The sequence below is a fragment of the Ictidomys tridecemlineatus genome, chromosome 2 (assembly GCF_052094955.1).
Source record: "Ictidomys tridecemlineatus isolate mIctTri1 chromosome 2, mIctTri1.hap1, whole genome shotgun sequence".
Classification (NCBI taxonomy): domain Eukaryota; kingdom Metazoa; phylum Chordata; class Mammalia; order Rodentia; family Sciuridae; genus Ictidomys; species Ictidomys tridecemlineatus.
The window spans coordinates 128976343-128997711 of NC_135478.1; the positions used below are offsets into that span (position 1 = coordinate 128976343).

The 21369-nt window shown below is 38.7% G+C and overlaps 1 protein-coding gene across 1 annotated transcript in view; it reads right to left on the reverse strand.

The window, feature by feature from the left end:
• Positions 1 to 21369, reverse strand: part of Abca13 (ATP binding cassette subfamily A member 13) — a 422085-nt gene that overhangs the window by 192136 nt on the left and 208580 nt on the right. Inside the window, exons 40-41 of the mRNA XM_078039756.1 lie at positions 17811 to 17968; positions 15790 to 16020 (exon numbers count right to left, since the gene is read on the reverse strand). Of these exons, the coding sequence (XP_077895882.1) occupies positions 15790 to 16020; positions 17811 to 17968 (389 nt within the window). The remainder of the gene's footprint in view (positions 1 to 15789; positions 16021 to 17810; positions 17969 to 21369) is intronic.

A 21369-nucleotide genomic window follows, 5' to 3' on the forward strand; every position in this document is an offset into this window, starting at 1 on the left:
CTCTTTTCCTTTTCCCCATAACACCTCCAGGAAAGACTGCAAACCTCACAACCACTGCAAATAATAAGGACGATGATGATTCATAACAACATTCTGAGTGTGTGCCAGCCATGTAGCCTTGAACAAATTATTTTACCACTTTGTGACTTAGTTTCCTAGCATTGTAAGTGATAATAAGATGATACACATTACAAGATTATTGTAAACAGTAAAAAATGCATTCACAGGGAGAGTGGTAAGAACCACTCCTGGCATACAAGAAATGGGCAATGTCTGGTTCTAAGGGTATCCAGAGAATGTTCATGATATATGCATACTTCATCATGAAACCAATCCAGTGAGACAACTATTGTTATCACCACTTAATAAGATGATGGCACTAAAGTTTAGTGCAATGAGTGTTCACCTAGTGCATTTATAAAGAACTGAAATTATAAATAACAGAAGTAGCCTGAGTCAAGAATTGTCCACTGAGGAAGAATTTTCCTTCTTATTTCATTCTAAATGGAATTTTTATTTAATGGTAACATGTACCAGTGAATATTATAAGCATTTTTTGACAATAAAAGATGCATTTAGAAAAATCTTTACCAATCCTTTTTTTGAATTTTCCATCTCTTCCTGTTCTCATGAAAAAGGCTCTGTGCCATCCGTGAGTGAAGGTGTCTGAAATGTGTGTCACAGGTGCATATATGTGTGTGTCGAAAGAAAAAACAAAGAGCAGAGTTCTTGTTCTCAATAATTTCACAGATCAGTGGAGGATGTGAGCCTAATACAAGACAACACTAAGAATCAAGATACCTTGTGTCAGAATTTCTTCAATTTGGCATGTGAAAGGTGAAGGGCATATCTAAGAAAATAAGAATGTGATGAGTGCCATCTAGTGTTCAATCACCTTAACTACAGGCACATTAACCGGATGTCTCCAAGAAATGAAAGAAACCATCAAAAGAAGTCCAACAAACAGAGTTGATAAAGGTCACATTTATCAAAAACAATATGATACTGATCGCTGTGGTAAAAAATATGAGCTCTTCCTAGCAGATAGTATGTATTCTTTTAGCTGTAATTCTCATGCTAAATGAAAGCACTCAGACAGATACTGTGAAACTGCTACTGTAAATGTCTCATGGAACCCTAACACCCAGAATAGAACATTACCAGGGATGTAATGGATGATGTTTAAAAAGATTCTGAACATTCCACTGAGTTTGGAAAATGGAAGGTTCACATTATAACATTAATATTTTCTTTACTATCTGATAAATATCTTCTAGTAAAAACTTTACATCTTTATCATATTTAAAGGCCAAATCTTCTCAAAAGACTGTTTAGACAGTCAAAGCAGGATAACATGTTTTCTTTCATTTGTACATTTATAAAGAGGTGTAAATTTTTTTTGCAAAAAAAAAAAAGACAAAAAAAAAAAAAAACCTCCAATTAAGAATGTGAAAGGCCTTCCAACACAAACCTTTCTTCCAAAAAGATAGCTTTGGCAAATCCATAGGAAGCTATTTGAAAGCAAGGTAAAAGTATAACATCTCAGCCACATTTCCCACAGTTTAAGAAGAACTTGTATTTGTGTGCTTGATATAAATTGATATTATGCATATAAACATCTTCCTCCTCCTTGTATGCATTTTTCTCACATTGAATTGAATGGAGGCCTTAGACCAACTCACATGGACCAAATAAAAACTATGCCTGCCTCTTTTATAAAAAGGACAAGAAAGTTGTTTTCGATCTTATCTAAAATATAGCTTTAAATTCAGTGCCTATGAGATTTCTGCTCTTTCGCCTCAGGGGACAATAAATTCAACACTCTGGGGATTCTTCATCTGGGAACTTTGTCTTCTTAATTTAAAAGAGCTTTAGGGTCTAAGTATCTATGATGGCCCAGTGTCATCTCAACCCTGATGTGCTATCAATCCCTCAGACTGGAGTGCAGTGGTTCATCCTTCTATATTCTCTGTTTAAAGGGCATTGTCAAATAGTGTTAGACCCTAGATGTGATCCACATTTAAAGTGTCAGTATGATGGACTATATCCTGGAGATGGTCAGCACAAGGTGCCTTTTGGCTTAGATGCCAGAGAAGTTGATGAAGTTGACAAAACTTCTGTAAGAAAATGACAGACTAGAAATTACAGAGTCCAATTGAGTGATGGCATTAACAGAAGAATTTCCAAACTTTAGCCAGAATGTTACAAAGACTGTATTCTTTTAGTTTACCCAAAGTGATAGGTTTTCTTGCTTGTTTCTGCTTTTGTTTTTCAAAAGAAAACGATGGCACCATGTAAAGAACTTAGATGATAAACATGAAAGGTACCTCCAGTCTCCAAATACAGGACTCTTAGCAGATTGTTTCTTGTTATGCTGCACAATGCAATGGTGCAATTATAAGATTGTATTACTATATAGCAATGCGTATGAGTTTCCTATTGTGGCCATAACACATCAGCACAACATGCTGACTTATGACAATATAAATATAAATGGGCCTTCCTGAATTAAAATTAAGGGAGGATACTCCCTCCTCCCTTTTCCAGCTTCTATTGGCCACCTGTATTCTTCGACTTGTGGCCACCCTCATCTTATAAGCTCAGAAACCGCTCCGTGATGACATCATCTTTTGCCTATCTGAGCATCCCACATTCCTCTTACTTATAAGTAAAATCATTTTATCACATCAGGCAACCCAGATAACTCAGGAGTATCTTCTCATTTCAAGGTTCATGCTACTGACACAGTAGGTAGAGTGGAAAATTGGGGAGTCCAACCCAATTAAATTCTAGTTTCTGATCTTAGGCAACTCATTACCATCTTGGATTCAGTCTGCACAAGTGTGGGGAACAAATCAGATAAGATGTAAAAAAAGTCAACTCTAGGTCAGACTTGGGCCCTACAACATTCCACAATGCATGTTTATAAATGGAAAATGCAAGGATGGGCCCCAGCTTTCCAGCCTGAAGGATGGATAGCTCGGTGTTTAGAAGACACCAGGCTGTCAAAAATATTGAACTTTGAGGCTGTTTTAAATTAAGAAATCCTAAGTCCCCAAATGAAGCATCCTCAAAATATTAAATATAATTTTTTTAAACAAGCAAAAGTGATATATCACCGAGAGAAGTAGAAAACAGTTTCTCCATAAAGCTAGGATATGCTTCCTTTTCTTCTTTTCTCCATCTCTCTTTCCTTCCTCCCTTCTTTCTCCCCCTCCCTACCTGGTGACAGAAGCACAAGATTAGTAAATGGGACCAGCATAAAGTGGGAGGGTAGTGGAGCAGGTTCCCACAGGAGGGCCACAGGTAGCACAGCACTGTAGAGAGTTTGGCAGATTGGCTGCATATAGGAGAATAGAGCAGGTTCAGGAGCACTGAAAATGATAGAGTCAAGTTTATAACAAATAAGGAAAGAGGAAATGCTGAATGGATGCTGTGCTACTGGGTTGAAATTGAGCTTGCGGTTTTCCTTATTTAGGTAGAACAAGAAGCAAATAAAGACATGACTCTCTTACTTAATCCAAGTGAGAACCCACTAGCAATCCCCGATTGCCGTGTGCATACAGAGCAGCTAGGAGTTCTTGGAGAAATGGCTGATTCTGGCACCAGGGCTAGAAGGCTCAGAGTGATCCTAGAGCATCTTGTTCCATCAGAAAGTAAGAAAATTTTCAAAGAAGAAATAGGGAATGTATTATAAGGCATAGAAGCCAAAGTTAAGGAGTTCCCATTCCTAAATCTGCTGGGATATGATCATTGAAATAAATAATTATCATAATGAACCGTACGTAGATCATTGAATAAAATAAAAAGCTGTGAGTTGCTACTGATATAAATAAGTAATTCAGTAAAGAGTCAGTTCATCTTCCAAATAATGTCAACTGAATGAAACATGTGGAATGAATGATAGAATTACAAAAATCACCATGTGGCAAATGGCATAATAATAATTAATTTGGGCAAGGAATATCAATGGATGTGGAAACTGGTGGGTGAAAAAAAGTAGAATTTAGAGAATCTTAAATGTTTCTTCAAAAAATAATAAAGAAGAAAGGAAATTAAACTTCAAGTGAAGCCTGCAGACATTGCCTCACCTGGGTGATCATGGGTCCCCTCACCAGCACCATAGGCCAAGCCATGGGGAGCAAGGAGACACACATCACTCCTACAATATTCCTGACAAAAATGCACAGGCTGACCCAAGAAAATAAGGCAAACCTAAATTGAAGTTCACTGTGCAAAAATCATGGCTCTGCAGTGTTGAAAAATACTGAGGTAACAAAAGTCAAGTAATCAGAAGTTTTGCAGACTCACAGTGACTCAGGAGGATACAACCAGGCACAGATCATGATCCTGGATCTCAGCTTTGCTCTTAAAGGCATGACACAAATGACATTTGAATGGGTGAACTGAGTAGAAAAACTTTGTTCTTTTTGTACCCCAAAAGTAAGGAAAAAAATTTAAAAACAGATCAAACTCTACTCTGAACCTGGTTTTCATCCAAAGTCCATCTCTAAATGCTATGTGCAATGGGGAACACTGAGTCACACACCCAAGGAACATCTACAGCCCTCTTGACAATGCTGTAAAGAGAACCCACTCACCAAGCAACCTGGATGGGAAGAAACTGCCCATCTCTCACAGGCAATCTGACCATCTATCGTATTACTCAAACTTCAAAATTAATTAACATATACTTCTTAAATTTGCTATATTTACATGATGCAAACAATAAAAAAATAAATAAAAAACCTTGTCTTTGGAGATTTCTGAAAAGGACTCTATATGCATAGCCACACTCTCCAGCTCTCCGTGGTCCCCAGTCCCACACAGATTGAACCTCATTCCTTGCCAGCATTCTCCTTAGCTCCAAGCACTAGAGTAGAAAGTACTAATGTCTTTATAAAATTGAGGCACACTCCAATATCAAATCTCAACTTTCATAGCTTGTGGGTATATTTAGAGACCATGATATGAAATTTGTTGTATTTTAATGCTGCAGTCCAGCTGGGCAATATAACTAGGAGGTAACAAGCAACTTGCAGGTTGAAGCGGACACTGCTTTATTGCAGGGAAACTCAGCGGGAATTGAGCAGGAACTCAAGGTAGCAGGCACCCAAGGTAGCAGGAGCCGTTTTATTGCAAAACAGCAGAGGTATATATACCTTACTGATTACACACAGCTTGACTCAATTAACATCATCTAGGTACAGCAGTCAGCCAATAAGGAATCTCCACCAACTTAATGGCTCCAGTGGCGTTGCCTCACAAACCACTCCTCCTGGTAAACTGCCAGGCGCCATCTTGACTTGATTAGCGGTCCCCAACACTTTAAAAATGAAATCTGTGTTCTAACTGCATAGAAAGAGAGAGAGTCAGGAGAGTTACTTGGCAGGTCCTCCCCACTCCAGGGAAGTCATCAGACAAAATGCAGATGAACAAAGAAAAAACAGGAAGGGTTCTGGACCAGCCACACCAACTGTGGATTGATGGCAGACATGAACAGGCAAAATCAGTGATCATCAAGTGTGAAGAGATGAAATTGGTTGAGATAGAAATTTTATAAGTTATACCAAACAAAAGAAAATTCTTGAAAGGCACTTAATCTTTTTCCAATTTGAGATATGTTTCTCAAGCAGATCCAAATATACTATAATATCACAATTTGTTATATCTCATATATATTTTATGTAGTCCAAATCCTTTGCCTGTTGTTGCACTGAAGACAAGTACCTTCTTCTTTTTCTTAACATCTGTGTGTGGAAAGGGAGAAAAAGAGAGATATACAGGATCTCATAAATCAATATTTATTTAGGACCTATTATGTACAAAGCACGTACTAAATGTAGAAGGTGGAAATTTCTAAAAGAAACTGAGAAACACGTATTACACCTCCAAAGAAATTGAGCAACTCATTCTATTCCTGCTAGTTGGATTTGTTATTGGGGTGACACATCAAGAGTGTGCATCCTGGTCAAAGAAAAATCCACCTGCAGAGGCAAGTTGCATGAATTCTTTTAAGAAGTAGAAATGGTCGTGGGAATTAAACCGATCTGTATTTTAATTGTGGGGATTGTTTCATACTTTATGCATTTGTCAGACTCATAGAATAGATTTTACTGTGTGGAATTAAATAAATATTTATTTTTAAGAAACAGAGCACAAAGAGGAGGAGAATTAAAAATTTTTTTCAAAAGGAACATGGATGAATAAAGTATAAATAGTGATAATGTTGGAGAAGAAAATGAATACTAAACAGAAATAGAAATTTGTAAGAAATATAGGATAAAATGAATTCTTTAGAAGTTATGTTCTAATGGAAAACCTGATGCGACATTAGAAATACAGAGAGATTAAAATACAGCAAGGTTTGACCACAGAATAGATCACTGCACATGCATGACAGATCCAAATAGTGGTGAAATATTGATATGTTCTCATCTTTGTGTACTACCTTGCAATGTATAGTCTGAAATCATTGTTATGATTATTTGACACAAGCAAATAATTATTAGATTATTTGACACAAGCAAAACATGTATGTAGAAGTTAGGGAAGATATTTCTGTTTTAGAGGCAAGAAAAATTAAGTTAACAAAGAACTTGCCAAGTGTGGTGGCACACCCCTGGAATCCCAGTGGCTAGGAAGGCTGAGGCAGAAGCATTGTGAGTTCAAAGCCAGCCTCAGCAAAAATGAGGCACTAAGCAACTCAGTGAGACCTTGTCTCTAAATAAAAATAGGGCTGGAGATGTGGTCCAGTGGCCAAGTGCCCCTGAGTTCAATCCCCGGTACCACCCCTACCTCAAAAATACACAAAAAAACAAACAAGAAACAAAGAACTCTTAAGTGTCGACAATATCAAAACAAATAACACCATTAAATATTTGGCCAAAGACCATAACAGACACCTCACTAAAGAAGATGTACAGATGGAAACTAAGCATATGAAAAGATACTCCACATCATATGTCATCATGAAAATGCAAATTAAAACAACAGTGTGATCCCACCACTTGACCATCAGAACGGCTAAAATCAGAAGACAACACTGAATGCTGGAGAGAGAGAATGGGGAGAAACAGGCACTCTCCTTCATTTGTGGTGGGAACGCAAAATGCTAAAGACACTTTGGAGGACAATCTGGTTGTTTCTTACAACACTATCATACTTCTACTACATGCCTCAGTAATTGAGTCCTGGGTATTTATCCAAATGAGTTAAAATTTTATGTCTACACAAAACCCTGCGCACAGATGTTTAAAGTAGCTTTATTCATCATTGTCAAAACTTGTGAAGCAAACAAGGTGTTTTGTTCTTCAGTCGGTGAGTGGATAATCTGTGGTTCATCCAGAATATGGAATACCGTTCAGCACTTAAAAGAAATGAGCTATCAGACCATGAAAAGGAAAGTGACATGCATGTTATTAAGTGAAAGAAACCAATCTGAAAATGCTACATACTGCCTGCTTCCCAACTCTGACACCCTGGAAAAGGTGAAAGTATGGAGACATTAAAAAGATCAGGGCTAGCAAGAGGTTTGGAGGGAGAGAGGAATGAAAAATCAAAACACAAAGAGTTTTAGGACAGTGAAACTCCCCGTATAATGCTATAATATTAAACAGATGTCATTATACACGTGTCCAAAGCCACAGAATGTGAATTTACCTTAGGTTACTAAGGTAAATTACAGGCTCTGGCTGATGGTGATGTGTCAATGTGGGTTCATCAATTGTATCAAATGTATCATTTTGTGGGGAAGATTGATAGTGGGAGAAGCTGGGTGAGGGTTAGTGAGGGATAGTTAAATGGGAACTTTTTTGTACTTTCCGCTCAATTTTGCTATAATCCTAAAAGTGCTTTAAAAAATAAATTTAAAAAATAATGAAACTCCAGCCTAGGTTATCCAAGTTCATCAGATCACTACAGTCAATATCCTCACCCTGATTCCCAGCCCCCTTCCACTGCACATGAAGAGACTAGGAAAGGGGTCAGTTAGGAAATCTCAAATGTGAGTGGGAGGCATTGGTTTTGTTTTGAAATGATGAAAAGATTGAGACAGATGGTCAAAAGCATACAGGGGAACAAATGTGTATGATAGTTTTTGAAATCAGTTATTTGACACCATCACAGGACTTTAGGTTTATATCTATGGACCCAGTAATTTCTGGGAATTGATCCACAGAGATGGTGGTGGACCCTGTTCATAATTTTTGCATCATCTTATTGGTAAAATCAGAAAACAGGAAACAACCTAAGTATCCTCCACAACAGGAAAGTGAGTAACTGTAGAACCGAGTCCTTTATAGTACAAAATGTTGCCAGGAAAATGGAAACTGCTTAAGAGAAATATTGTTGATTGGGTAACTTCTGTCAAAAATGATATATACACAGAGATTTCAAATCTGGTTTAAATCTCTGGGCATGGCAGGACTGACCGTACAACAAGTTTTTAATAGGCCACAGCTATCTAGGGAGGAGAATGAGGAAGAGAACAGACGTCAGGAGAAGTTGTCGTTGTACCAGGAGAAGGTGGGCATGAAATCTGGTGAATAAAAAAGCAAAGCAGAAGCCAGGGGATGGAAACAGGGAACAGCCCAGAAAACAGAGCAAGGTTCCAGCTCCTAAGATTTTGCACTCTTGTGTGAGAGCCCCTGAGCAGGATTCTCCTCCATTGTAGAGGTGCTGTGCATGGCAGACCAGGCCTTGGGGACTGTCTCAGTTTAGTGGCTACTCCTGAGACATCTTCCTTGATTTTCTGTGCAAGGATTTGCATATGGTTTGAGTGTGTCTCTCTAAGGTTCATGTGTGGGAGTCCTGTTCCCCAGTGTGGTAGTATTGAGAGGTAGTGGAACCTTTAAGAGGTGAGGTCTATCAGATATGATTGGTCACAAGCACCTTCACAATGAAATTGATAATGGATGAAAAGACTGGGTTGGGTCTCAGAGATTGGTTCCTGAGAAAATAGATTGTTATAAGAGTGAACCCAGCTTCTCCCTACCCTCTCCTATCACGATTCCATCTGCCAATATTATGATATAGTCAATAGGTCTTTCATGAGACTCAACAAGGTGATTCTACCCAATCTTGGACTTTCATTAATTTAAGCTTTATAAACCTCTTTCCTCTTATGATACTCAGCCTCAGGTATTTTGTTACAACAATGGAAAACTTATTATGATGCCCTGTGAATTGAAGGAATAACATCTGCCTGCGTGCCATGCACCATGCTAAGACTTCCATCAACCCCATTTGTGGCTCTCTTAATGATTCCCAGTTTACAATCAAGGGCACTATATGTGGCAAGGTTGTTCCATAGAGAGACCATGCATAATTGATAATGTGGAACAGAACTCCAGTCTCAATGTTCTGAGTTCTGGGCCGGTACTGGGAGCCCCCAACCTCAATGCCAACACAGAGAGCATTGATGGGTATTATCCCTCAGAATGTGTCCAGACTGGGCTCTTGGAAGGGGTCTGCATTGCCCCAGCAGGACATACAAGGAAAACATGGAAACCTCAGTTCTAATTTATAAGTAGAATTTATAAGAAGCATATAATTCTTAACATGCAGACATGGTTGACCACTGGCATCCTCTTCAGCTTCCAGTTCCAACAGGGAGCAGCCTTCTGTAGTCTGGTCAAGTCGATTTTTTTTCAACTGATTTATCTAGTTTTTACTAAAATAATGCTAATGAAGGATTAGCAAGGTTTTTGCAGACTATATGATGTACACAAGCAAAGCTAACGTGGAAACAGCAGGACTGACTTTTCTTATTCCTGCCGCTCTTTACTTTCATCTCAGATGTAAAACCCAACCAGAACTAATAATTAAAAAGAAAAAGAGAGAAGCAGGTGTGGAAAAGAACATTGAACTGTCTCATTTATATATACTAATGTTGGGAATAAGCCTCTCACTTATATTGGAAATATTTCTGAGGCTTCTCTTTGAGATAGCATTGTTGGTCATGTAACCACAAAAATTAACAAAACATTTAAGAACAAAGCATCCACCCAGAAGAAACAGACCTTCTTTGTAGGCTGGTTTTGTTTTGTCTTTTCTGTAAAGTTAAAATTCATAAATATTCAAGCCAAGCATTCCACAAAATTTCAGTCTTCTTAATGATAAATATTAAAAGGATTTCCTGGGGTTTCTTATTTTTTTTAACAACAGATAAAATGTCACTTAAAGGGAACACTCGTTCTTCCTAACACACAAGTATAACTATAAATAAGTAAATATAACTCTATTGAAGGTGGATGCATTATTTCATTAATAAGTGTGCTTCACCCCCCTCCCGCAAAAAAAAAAAAAAAAAAAACCTTGACCCATATTCCCACAAGTTGTGCTCTGCACTGAGTGTCTATGAAAGCAGGAAATAAGAGCAATCCACACATAAGGCAACACCATACAACCAGGAAGCCTCCTGATTAGCCCAGTGGCTACAAAGATGGACACGAACAAGTCTGAGCTTTTTCAACAATAACTGAGTCTCCTTATAATCCAAAATAAATTATTTTAATTTTCCTTTTCAAGGAAATGGCGAAATAACTCAGGATGGTGCAACAACTCCCAAAGATGGCATTTCTTTATGGCTCAGGGAAACTGACTCATGCTGGTTTAACATTCACAACTAAGTTACTAGCTTTCTGGTCTAATATTTGGTCTTTTTATGTTATGGTTTGGATCTGGTCTGTAACACAGCAAAATTCATCGGTGGGGCTTTGGGGAAATGATTGGATCATGAGGGTCTGAAACTGTCAAAGAATTATTAGTTCATTGATAGCTGAATGGACGGCCTAGAGGAGGTGGAAACTGTAAGCAGGTGGGGCACAGTTGGAGGAAATGGCTTACTGGAGGTGTGCCCTTTGAGACTGGATCTTGAACCAGGTGTACCTGTCTCCACCCTCTCCTCTTTATCTCTCATGCACACTTTCCTGATCACTGTGAGCCTAGAAGTTTTCCTCTACTGCACTCTTCATTTTTTTGATGTTCTGCTCCCTCTCAGAATCAAAGCAATGGAGCTGGCCAACCACAGACTAAAAACATTGAGCCAAAACCAATCTGTCTTCTTTTAATTTGCTCATGTCAGGTATATTGGTCCCAGCAAGGGAAAGCTACCACTTTGTGCATGCTTCAGAGGCAGTGATAACTGCTAACACTCATGTGCAAGTATAGCATTTAATGAGCTGCAGGTCTGAAAACTTATATCCATGGGGGACTTCACACCTATCCTGATCCAAGTGTTCAGAGAAAAGGGGACTTGGGAAATTCTTGGGTCTTCTACTTTGGCACAGGGAAGACTGCTATCTGTCAACAACCCATGAAAATAAAGGTGTATTTTGTAGAATAGGTATGATTTAATTCCATTGTCCCTCCAAAGTTAATGGCAACAATTTCACACGCCACTCCATTATAGGTAAGAACCATTAACATTTTTGACCATTTTGACCATCCAGGCATAAGTCTTTATTCATCTTTGGAACAACAATTTAAACTGTTTTGATTTTTTTTCCATTTTACTTTTTTTTTTAAGAGAGAGAGTGAGAGAGGAGAGAGAGAGAGAGAGGAGAGAATTTTTAATATTTATTTTTTAGTTCTCGGCAGACACAACATCTTTGTTGGTATGTGGTGCTGAGGATCGAACCTGGGCCGCACGCATGCCAGGCAAGTGCGCTACCGCTTGAGCCACATCCCCAGCCCTATTTTTCCATTTTAAAAATAAAAAACAAACAAACAAACAAACACTCACAAGACCTGAGTGATTCATCCAAGGCCCTAGAGCTAGGAGGTAGAAAGAACTGGATTTAGGAGTGTCTAGGCCAAAGCTTATGCTTTTGGGACAATAACTACTCTCAGAAGCCAGATGTGTCTTTGGAAATGCCCTGCACATCATTCCTTCAGTAACTATTTGTTAAGCAACCACAAGTGCCAAGAACTGCATTGGGTACCACAAGTGTGAGAGTGAGCACAGCCAGAGCTCAACTTCCATGGGAGAGTCAGAGATGGCAAGAGAACATACCAGGCCTATAGCAGGAGAAGGAGGGGATAGGATCCAGCTAAGGCTGGGGAGTCCAGCCTTTCAGCATTTTGTGGAGGTAGCATTTGTGTCAAGACTTGAGGAACAAAAGTAGGACATAGCAACAATGACCCAAAGGACATAATGGCTCTGCAAGCTTTGGTATATCATGTGTGTGTATTAGGCTGCTTTTTATTTGTCTCTGTGTGCCACAACTTGCTCTATCAAAAAAAGCATAATGGAAGCAGTGGGAATGAGTGTTCAACTTTGAGGATCCTTAGAGTAGAGAGCATCACCCACAAAAGCTAGGAATGTTCAGAAAATTTAACTCATTAGTAGAAAGCCTAGGTTCAAGTGCAGCTCCACCACTTAGAACAGTGTGACTTGGGATTAAGAAAAATTAGCCTGTTTGAGCCTCAATTTCTGCAACCTTAAAAAGAGGAAAAATAAGCAGCTACAAGTTTTGAGGGAATAAAATATATCTAAGTATAAAAGTGTATTATAATATTATATATACTTTTATGTTTTATAGTCTTCTATAACTAGAGTATTCTACACAAAAGGTGTGATGGCTGCTTTCTACTTGGGACTACAATAGGTTTCCCCCATTTATGAGGGATGTTTCTAGGTCCCCAGTGGATGCCCACCTCCAGGGATTATATGGAATCTTATATGCACTGTTTTTTTTCCAATATATACCTATATGCTTATGACACAGGTCAACTTAGAAATGTTACAATAAAAGATTAACAGCAATGATAAAAAATAGAACAGTTATAACTACATACTACAATATGTTATGTGTTCTATTTTTTTCCCTGTCAAAATATTCTATTTTTCTATATTCTCTTTGGGTCACAGCTGATTATGTGTAACTGTAACCCGAGAAAGCAAATTCACAGACAAGGGGGCCTGTTGTACACTCCTTGATCACATAAAGGGCTGCCTCGTCTCCTCAGTCACAAACCTAGTGATGTGCCTGTAATCCCCTAAATCCATATAAAATACAAATGATGTTCAGCTTTTAATGTCCTGAAAATTGAACTGTTTTAATTCTCATAATTATTTAAAATTTCTGATACTGGTTTAGCCTCTCAGTGTTAATTACTAATCAAAAACCTTATTAGTAAAATCAATACCCATAAATCAAAGGCATTTCTATACATCAGTGATGAATCCTCTGAAAGAGAAATTAGGAAAACTACCCCATTCACAATATCCTCAATAAATAAATAAATAAGATACATGGGAATTAACAAAGAGGTGAAAGACCTCTACAATGAAAACTACAGAACATTAAAGAAAGAAATTGAAGAAGACCCTAGAAGATGGAAAGGTCTCCCAAGCTCTTGAATAGGCAAAATTAATATTATCAAAATGGCCATACTACCCAAAGCACTATAAAGATTCAATGCAATTTCAATTAAAATCCCATCATCATTCCTTGTAGAAATAGAAAAGGCAATCATGAAATTCATTTGGAAAAATAAGAGACTCAGAATAGCCAAAGCAATCCTTAGCAAGAGGAATGAAGCAGGAGGCATCACAATACCAGAACTTATACTATATTACAGAGCTATAGTAACAAAAATAACATGGTATTGGCACCAAAATAGACATGTAGACCAATGGTACAGAATAGGGGACACAGAGACAAACCCACATAAATACAGTTATCTCATACTAGAACAAAGGCATCAAAAACATACACTGAAGAAAAGATAGCCTCTTCAACAAATGGTGCTGGGAAAACTGAAAAGTCATATGCAACAAAATGAAACTAAACCCCTATCTCCCACCATGCACAAAACTCAACTCAAAGTTCACCAAGGACCTAGGAATTAGTCCAGAGACCCTGTGCATAATAGAGAAAAAAAGTAGGCCCAAAAGTTTATCATGTTGAATTAGGCACCGACTTCCTTAACAAGACTCCTAAAACACAAGAAATAAAACCAAGAATTAATCAATAGGATGGATTCAAACTACAAAGCTTCTTCTCTGCAAAAGAAACAATAAGGTGAAGAAAGAGCCTCCATTTGGGAGTAAATTTTTGCCACACACACACACATCAGGTATAGCACTAATCTCCAGGACATATAAAAAAAAACTCAAAAAAACTTAACACCAAAAAAACTAACAACCCAATCAATAAATAGGCCAAGGAACTGAACAGACACTTCTCTGAAGAAAATATACATTGGATCAACAGATATATTTAAAAAATGTTCAATATCTCTAATAATTACAGAAATTGAAATCAAAACTACTCTAAGCTTTCATCTCACTCCATTCAGAATGACAGTTATCAAGAATACAAACAACAATAAGTGTTGGCAAGGATGTGGGGGAAATGGCACATTTATACATTGCTGGTGGGACTTCAAATTGGTGCAACCACTCTGGAAAACAGTATGGAGATTCCTTAGAAAACTTGGAATGGAACCACAATTTGATTCAGCTATCTCAATCCTTGGTCTATACCTAAAGGACTTAAAATCAGCATACTATAGTAACACATCCACATCAATGTTTGTGGTAGCTCAATTCACGATAGCTCAACTGTGGAAGCAACTTAGATGCCATTCAATATATGAATGGATAAAGAAACTGTGATATATATATATATATATATATATATATATATACACACACACACACACACACAATGGAATATTACTCAGCATTAAAAGAGAATAAAATTATGGCATTTGCAGGTGAACAAAGACTGAATGTTCTCTCTGATAAGTGGATGCTGATCCATAACAGAAACATGGAAGAGAACATGGAAAAAATGGAAGAACTTTTGGTAAAGGGGGGGGGTGGGGAGGGACTGGGGACATGAGGACAGGAAAGATGATGGAATAAGATGAACACCATTACCCTACTTATATATGACTGTAATATAGTGTGATACTATATGATTTACAACCAGAGAAATGAAAAATTGTGCTGCAATTGTATACAATGAATCAAAATGCATTATTCTGTTATATATACCTAATTATAATAAATAAATAATTTTTTTTTAAAAAAACCTTATCAGGTACTACTATACTACTCTTATTCCTGAAGCTGATAAAGTAGAGCAACTGGTCCAACATTTTGTTTAGATTAATTTTTATTGCAGTTTGTAGTACTTTTTTTTTGTTTTTAATCTGCAGCACTTTCTAGAGTTGATAGAAATGTCAAATGCAAACTCAAATTTGGCTCACATACAGACCCAACCTCAAGGACCGTACACAAGGCTTATTTTTGTTTGGACTGCACAACACACCAACTTCCTCCTGGAGGAAATCTCACTATCTGACTCTTGTTGGCTGGATGCTATAAAGAAACCACATCCAATGGTTGGTCCCAACCCCAGCACAGAGAGAGGGATGCTTGCAGGTGGGGAACTGGCCAGGACACTGCAGTGTTTGCATACTAGATTCTCCTGCATTGATCCATCCGCCCAGTTTAAGGCCACAGCTCCTAGACAGAAATCCACAGTATGGAAGCAGGAACTTAAAGGTGATGAATTATAATCAGCCAACCATTCACTATTGAAGATAGTGAATAAATATTTAATGACCCTTGATTAAAGATACAAAAGTTCTCACACACAGGAATACTATATCCCTACAATAACAGTCACCTGTCAGATGACTACATTCAGTTACAGGCTTCCACTGTGCTTGACACCAATAAAAATGCGCCATGTTCTCCAACCCCTCCCTCTGCCCAGGTCTCTTCATTGCATGCAGACTGGCCACAAAAGCTTCCGCATATCTTAGTACCTCCTCCAATGTGGTGTCTGAAATTCCATATCCCATCAGGTGCAATTGCTCTAAGTTCTGATCCAGGGTCTGGAAGAGCTCCCCGAGGCAGGCCTTGCCTGCGTCCTTTGGGATGGCAAAGGTCAGCTCACTCTCACTGCTGTCTTTGAGAAATGCTTGTGGTACATAGAGCTGTATCATGGATGTAACACAAGCTACGTCCTCGGGATCATGGACCTGAGGAACAGAGGGCTATCAAAAAGAAAACAGTGAGAAATCAGTAAGAAACATCTATCCAAACACATACCAGTCAATTACCTGTAAACTCATAAGCAAATTATACACATTCCACTTCAAAACTTGAATGGGATACTGTATTTAAGTGGTAGGCATTCAATAATACAGAATATTTTTCTTTGTTTCTTCTTTGTTAAAAATATAAATCAATAGGCTGGGGCTGTAGCTCAGTGATAGAGTGCTTGCCTAGTATGTGCAAGGTCCAAGGTTAAATCAATCCCCATTACCACAAGTAGTAGCAGTAGTAGTTGTAGTAGTAATAATAATAATATAAATCCTCAGTGATAAACCTGGCAAGGTCAGACCCACATGCCCAACTTGCTTACATGCACTGCAACCTATTTATAGGGGTCTGTGTTCATGAGACACCCTCCATCCCATGGAACAATCACAAAGGAGACTCAAGTTCTAGCAATTGGATTGCAATAAACAAGGTTGAGTCTTCTTAAAAGGGAGACAAGGATTCCCAACTGAATAGCAGCACAATTCACTATAGCAAGATTATGGAATCAGCCTAGATGCCCTTCAATAGATGAATGGATAAAAAAATGTGGCATTTATACACAATGGAGTATTACTCTGCATTTAAAAATGACAAAATCATAGAATTTGGAGGGAAATGGATGGCATTAGAGCAGATTATGCTAAGTGAAGCTAGTCAATCTTTAAAAAACAAATACCAAATGACCCCTTTGATATAAGGGGAGTAAACAAGGACAGGGTAGAGACGAAGAGCTTGAGAAGAAGATTTACATTAAACAGGGATGAGAGGTGGGAGGGAAAGGAAGTGAGAAGGGAAATCGCATGGAAATGGAAGGTGATCCTCAGGGTTATACAAAATGATATATAAGATGAAAGGAGGGGTAAGACAAGATAATATAAATGGAAGAAATGATTTACAGTAGAAGGGGTAGAGAGAGAAAAGGGGAGGGGAGGGGGAGGGGAGGGGGGATAGTAGAGAATAGGACAGACAGCAGAATACATCAGACACTAGAAAGGCAATATGTCAATCAATGGAAGGGTAACTGATGTGATACAGCAATCTGTATACGGGGTAAAGTTGGGAGTTCATAACCCGCTTGAATCAAACTGTGAAATATGATGTATTAAGAACTATGTAACAATTAAAAAAAATAAAAATAAAAATAAATGAAATGAAAAAAAAAAAAGAAAACAAGCCATCTCAAGTATGGCAAGGTACTCTAAGCTAGAGGATAGCAAATGGGAACCACAGAACAGAGGTCAAGGACAGACTTCCTGCAGGTCACCAAGGATCAGACAAGGTCATTGAGAACTGACAGTGACTTCCCACACCTCCTGGATCAACTCCACGACCACCACGGCCTGCCCCGTTGATATTAGGCAATGATGCTTCTGCATATCTCGAGTCCCACCACATTTGCTATAGCTCCTTACTACTCTGCTTCTGACTTGAGGCCAAGTTTAGACTCCTAGAGTATCCCTGTCAGAAAAATGTTTCTAGAATACTCGGCAGCAGCTCCTAGTACCTGTCAGGTAGTTCTGAGCCCTTGTGCATTCCCGTCTAGCAGATAAAATGCACCTTTGGGTTCACAGAGCCTAGCTCCTGCTGCTCAGCCCTGGAGGGACATATTTTGGCAACTGACTATTGTGCACAAAAGGCCTCCACTTGGGTATTATTGTCGAGTGGCTGTCCCAATTTGTTCCTTATGCCACAGACAGGAAGGGAACTTCTCCAATGACACCAAAAGAGCAGTACTCCTTACTTGCTTTGTGAGCGTCAGGCTGAGTCCCTGGCCGTAGGACTCTGTCAGGCAGAAAGGAGGACCGCAGCACTTGAGCCGCCCCTGCTGCAGGACGGCCACACGGTCACTGAGCATCTCAGCTTCATCCAGGTGGTGGGTTGTGAAGATGATCGTGCGACCTAGGTCCAAGCACAGGCATATCAGAATCAATGTGACAAAGGCTCTGAGGAAGACCATCTCTTCTTCCTCAGAGAATGGTAGGTCCTTGACACAATTGAAAGGCAGCCACCAATTTTAAGCAGAAAAAAATTGAAATGGATACTGTGGAAAAGACCTAGCCAAGGGCCCTTTGTAAATTAAAAACTCTTTAACTATGTATTCTACAGTTTCCCCAAAGGTCATGACTGCTGTTTTTATAAGTCCTCCAACCCCTTCTGGATGCAGTTGGGGGAGCCAACCACTCTGCCAGGTCCTAATGGTGAAACTGAGGTGCAAAACGCAAAGTCCCTTTGCCAAAACATCATTCCTTAAGACTTAGAGGCAGATAGCCACATGAATGTAAAGAAGACACAGAAATGTTTAAAAAGCTGGATGAGCATCTTTCTCTTCTCTGATCTGATCTTCTGTGGGCTATAGCCGACGGAAGGGCTACTGTGTAAGAAAATCACAAGCTCTAGGTTAAACCATAGAGTAATCTTTAAAAATGACTATGTCTAAATTGTCCTGGCATATATGGGTACCTTTAGGGATCAGGGATGACAGAACCATGTGGACTCATTCATCTGGGCCTTTTCAGAAGGTGAAACCATCCTCACGGCCCAGACAGGGACACTGTTTCAATGTTTAGCTCACATGTATCCTCCATGAGTTCTAGCATCTTGTAAAATCTTACTATCTTTCCTTGGGAGAAAAAGGCACCAGCTTTCCTCAGAAGAGCAGAGACCAGGGAAGCTAAAGGTAAAGTTTATTTCAATAACATAAAGAGAAGCTGTTCTGACTTTTAGTTTCTACTTCCCTCATTGGCTTACATTGAGCCCCATCGAACTGTTCTATCAAGTAGAACAAATGTATTGATTGATTCTGATTGCAAAAACAAACTTTCAAAGAGATAAGGCTGAAGATGTTTTTAACCCTATTTGATTTTATATTTTTCAATAGAGAGGAAGGATTAAAAGACTATGCCTCTAATTCATTTTATAAAATCCATCTTTAAAGAAAGCACGAAATATAGACCCAAGAACAGCAGGGAGGAGGGCCCATGGGGACTAGCTCTTGCTATAGATGTGTTCTAAAGACCAGGGACCATTTCTTTGCCCCTAAGTCCTTTGATGCTAAGAAAATGTGCTCAACTCCTGGCCTGGGATCAGAGGCAGGTTAGTTTCTTTGATTATAGGTATCATGCAGTTCAGATATATCCCCATACAATGAGGTAGTCTAAAAATAGAAGTCCACTGGAATCTAAATTTCCAAATGAGAAAGAGAAAGTAGAATGGTGGTTGCTAGGGGCTGAAGAGATGGAAAGAGGAACAGGAAGATTTGACTAAAGGTATAAAGTTTCAATTATGCAAGATGAATGAATTCTGGAGATCTATTGCACAGCATGATGACTATGGTTAATAATAATGCATTGTATACATGAAATTAGAACTTAAATGTTCTCAACACACACACACACACACACACACACACACACACTAAAAGTTTATGAGGCAACAGACCTGTTAATTAGCTTGACATAATTACTTCATGATATATGCATTTATGAAAACATTATGCTGTATACAACAAAAGCATACAATCTGCATTGTCATATATACCTTAGTAAAGCTGGGATTGTAAATAAATAACAGATAAATTTTCAATAAACTTAAAACAGTCACAGATGTTTGAGCCATGATGGTCCCTTACTGCTGTTAGGACAAGTTGAGAAAAACCCTAAATCTCAAAGGACAATATTAATACTCTGTTTTTCCCCCAAGAGACTCTTTCATTGTTTCTCTCCCTAATTTAGATGACATACTCTACCTCTTTTCTTCCAAAACCTGTAATTCCCACATTTACTTTCTATCATCTATTTTAATAATAACAATGACAGCCTGTCATGGATCCAGTACCCACATAGTAGGTACTGAGTTATGCACTTTTACATATTGCACATTTACTTCTTGCAAAATCCTATGTGATGATATAATTGTCTCAATTTGCAAATTAGATAACTGAAGCTCAGAGGAATCTGACCATTTTTTCCAGGATCATATAGCATATAAGGACCAAGTATCAAATCCAGTACAAGGATTTAGTTGTGATATGCCAATCTGTTCTGGTATCCTTTGCTTCTTAATGGATCTTTATATGAGAAGCACAAAAGCAATGGCACCAGGGCTGATCAGGAGTTCACATTGTTCTCGACTAAGTAGGAAATACACACGTGAAATTCCCCATAGATTGAGCTCCCAGTGTACTGGTGTTCTGATGGAAGAATCTCTTCCTACTCAGCAGGTACCATTCATTTTTGTGCAGTGTTGGATCAATCTCAGAGCTCTTATCAGTTACCTGAAGGTTTGGGGCTGTTTCTAGAAATGGTTATACATTTTGATTTTTGAAAATGTATTTTTCTATCAGTAACTGCCTAACTAATCAACCTAACTAACTAATCTTAGACCCTATTGGTTTTGCACTTCAATCAATACAAGGACAATTCCAAAGAAGTCTTCCAAAGACAAAAGAAAAAAAAAGTGAGAAAATAATATCTAATTTATAACAAAAGAATTTGAAGAAATCTGTCTTTTAGACTTACACTGTATCTGGTTTTCTGTCTAAAGTAACCTTTCTGTTCACTACTAAAATGTTCTGTCAGCTAGACCTTTAAGCATCCATCTCTGATTTTTAAAATAAACAAGAGTAGTGGGCTTTTGGTATTTCATTCACACAACAAGTTACAGTGCAGAGGCAGTGTAATCTTCTTGTCTATCTCTCATCCTTCTTATGTATCAGTCCACACTTACAGTGAAAGGGAAATTGTTATTACCAATCTAAATTAGAGTCATCTCAAAATGTAATCAGTTTCTCTAAGTGACATTCTGTGACTTGCACAAAAAGTTCACATTTCCTCATTTCTGCCCTTTACATTTATCCCCAAAGCCCATTAGGGCAAATGGAACAAGAAGCCTTTGCAAAGGATTGGGATCTTTGCATGCAATGTGGTCAGCCTCCTCTGGTCTCTGGGAGACCACCTGTTGCTGTCCCCTTCCCTGTCTTAGTGTCTGTGGGTTGAGCAGCAACCCAAAAGGGTCGGGTCTCAAAGTACAGAGTGCTCCCGGACTCTTTCCACCTTGACTAGATCCTACTGGCTTCACATCCCTAAATCTAACCCAGACTTCCAGCCAGCCAGCTTCAAGTCTACCCCCTACACCACTCTTCCATGGAAGCATCTTTAGCAAGCTCTCCTCAGTATGGAAGCCCATGGGTGTGAGAATACCCCCTGGGTCCCAGCATTCCACTCAGTCTCATGAACTTTGATGTGGCTTCACCCAGATTGAGGAGCCACGTGGAGCACACTTTTTCATGAATTGTCCAGCCC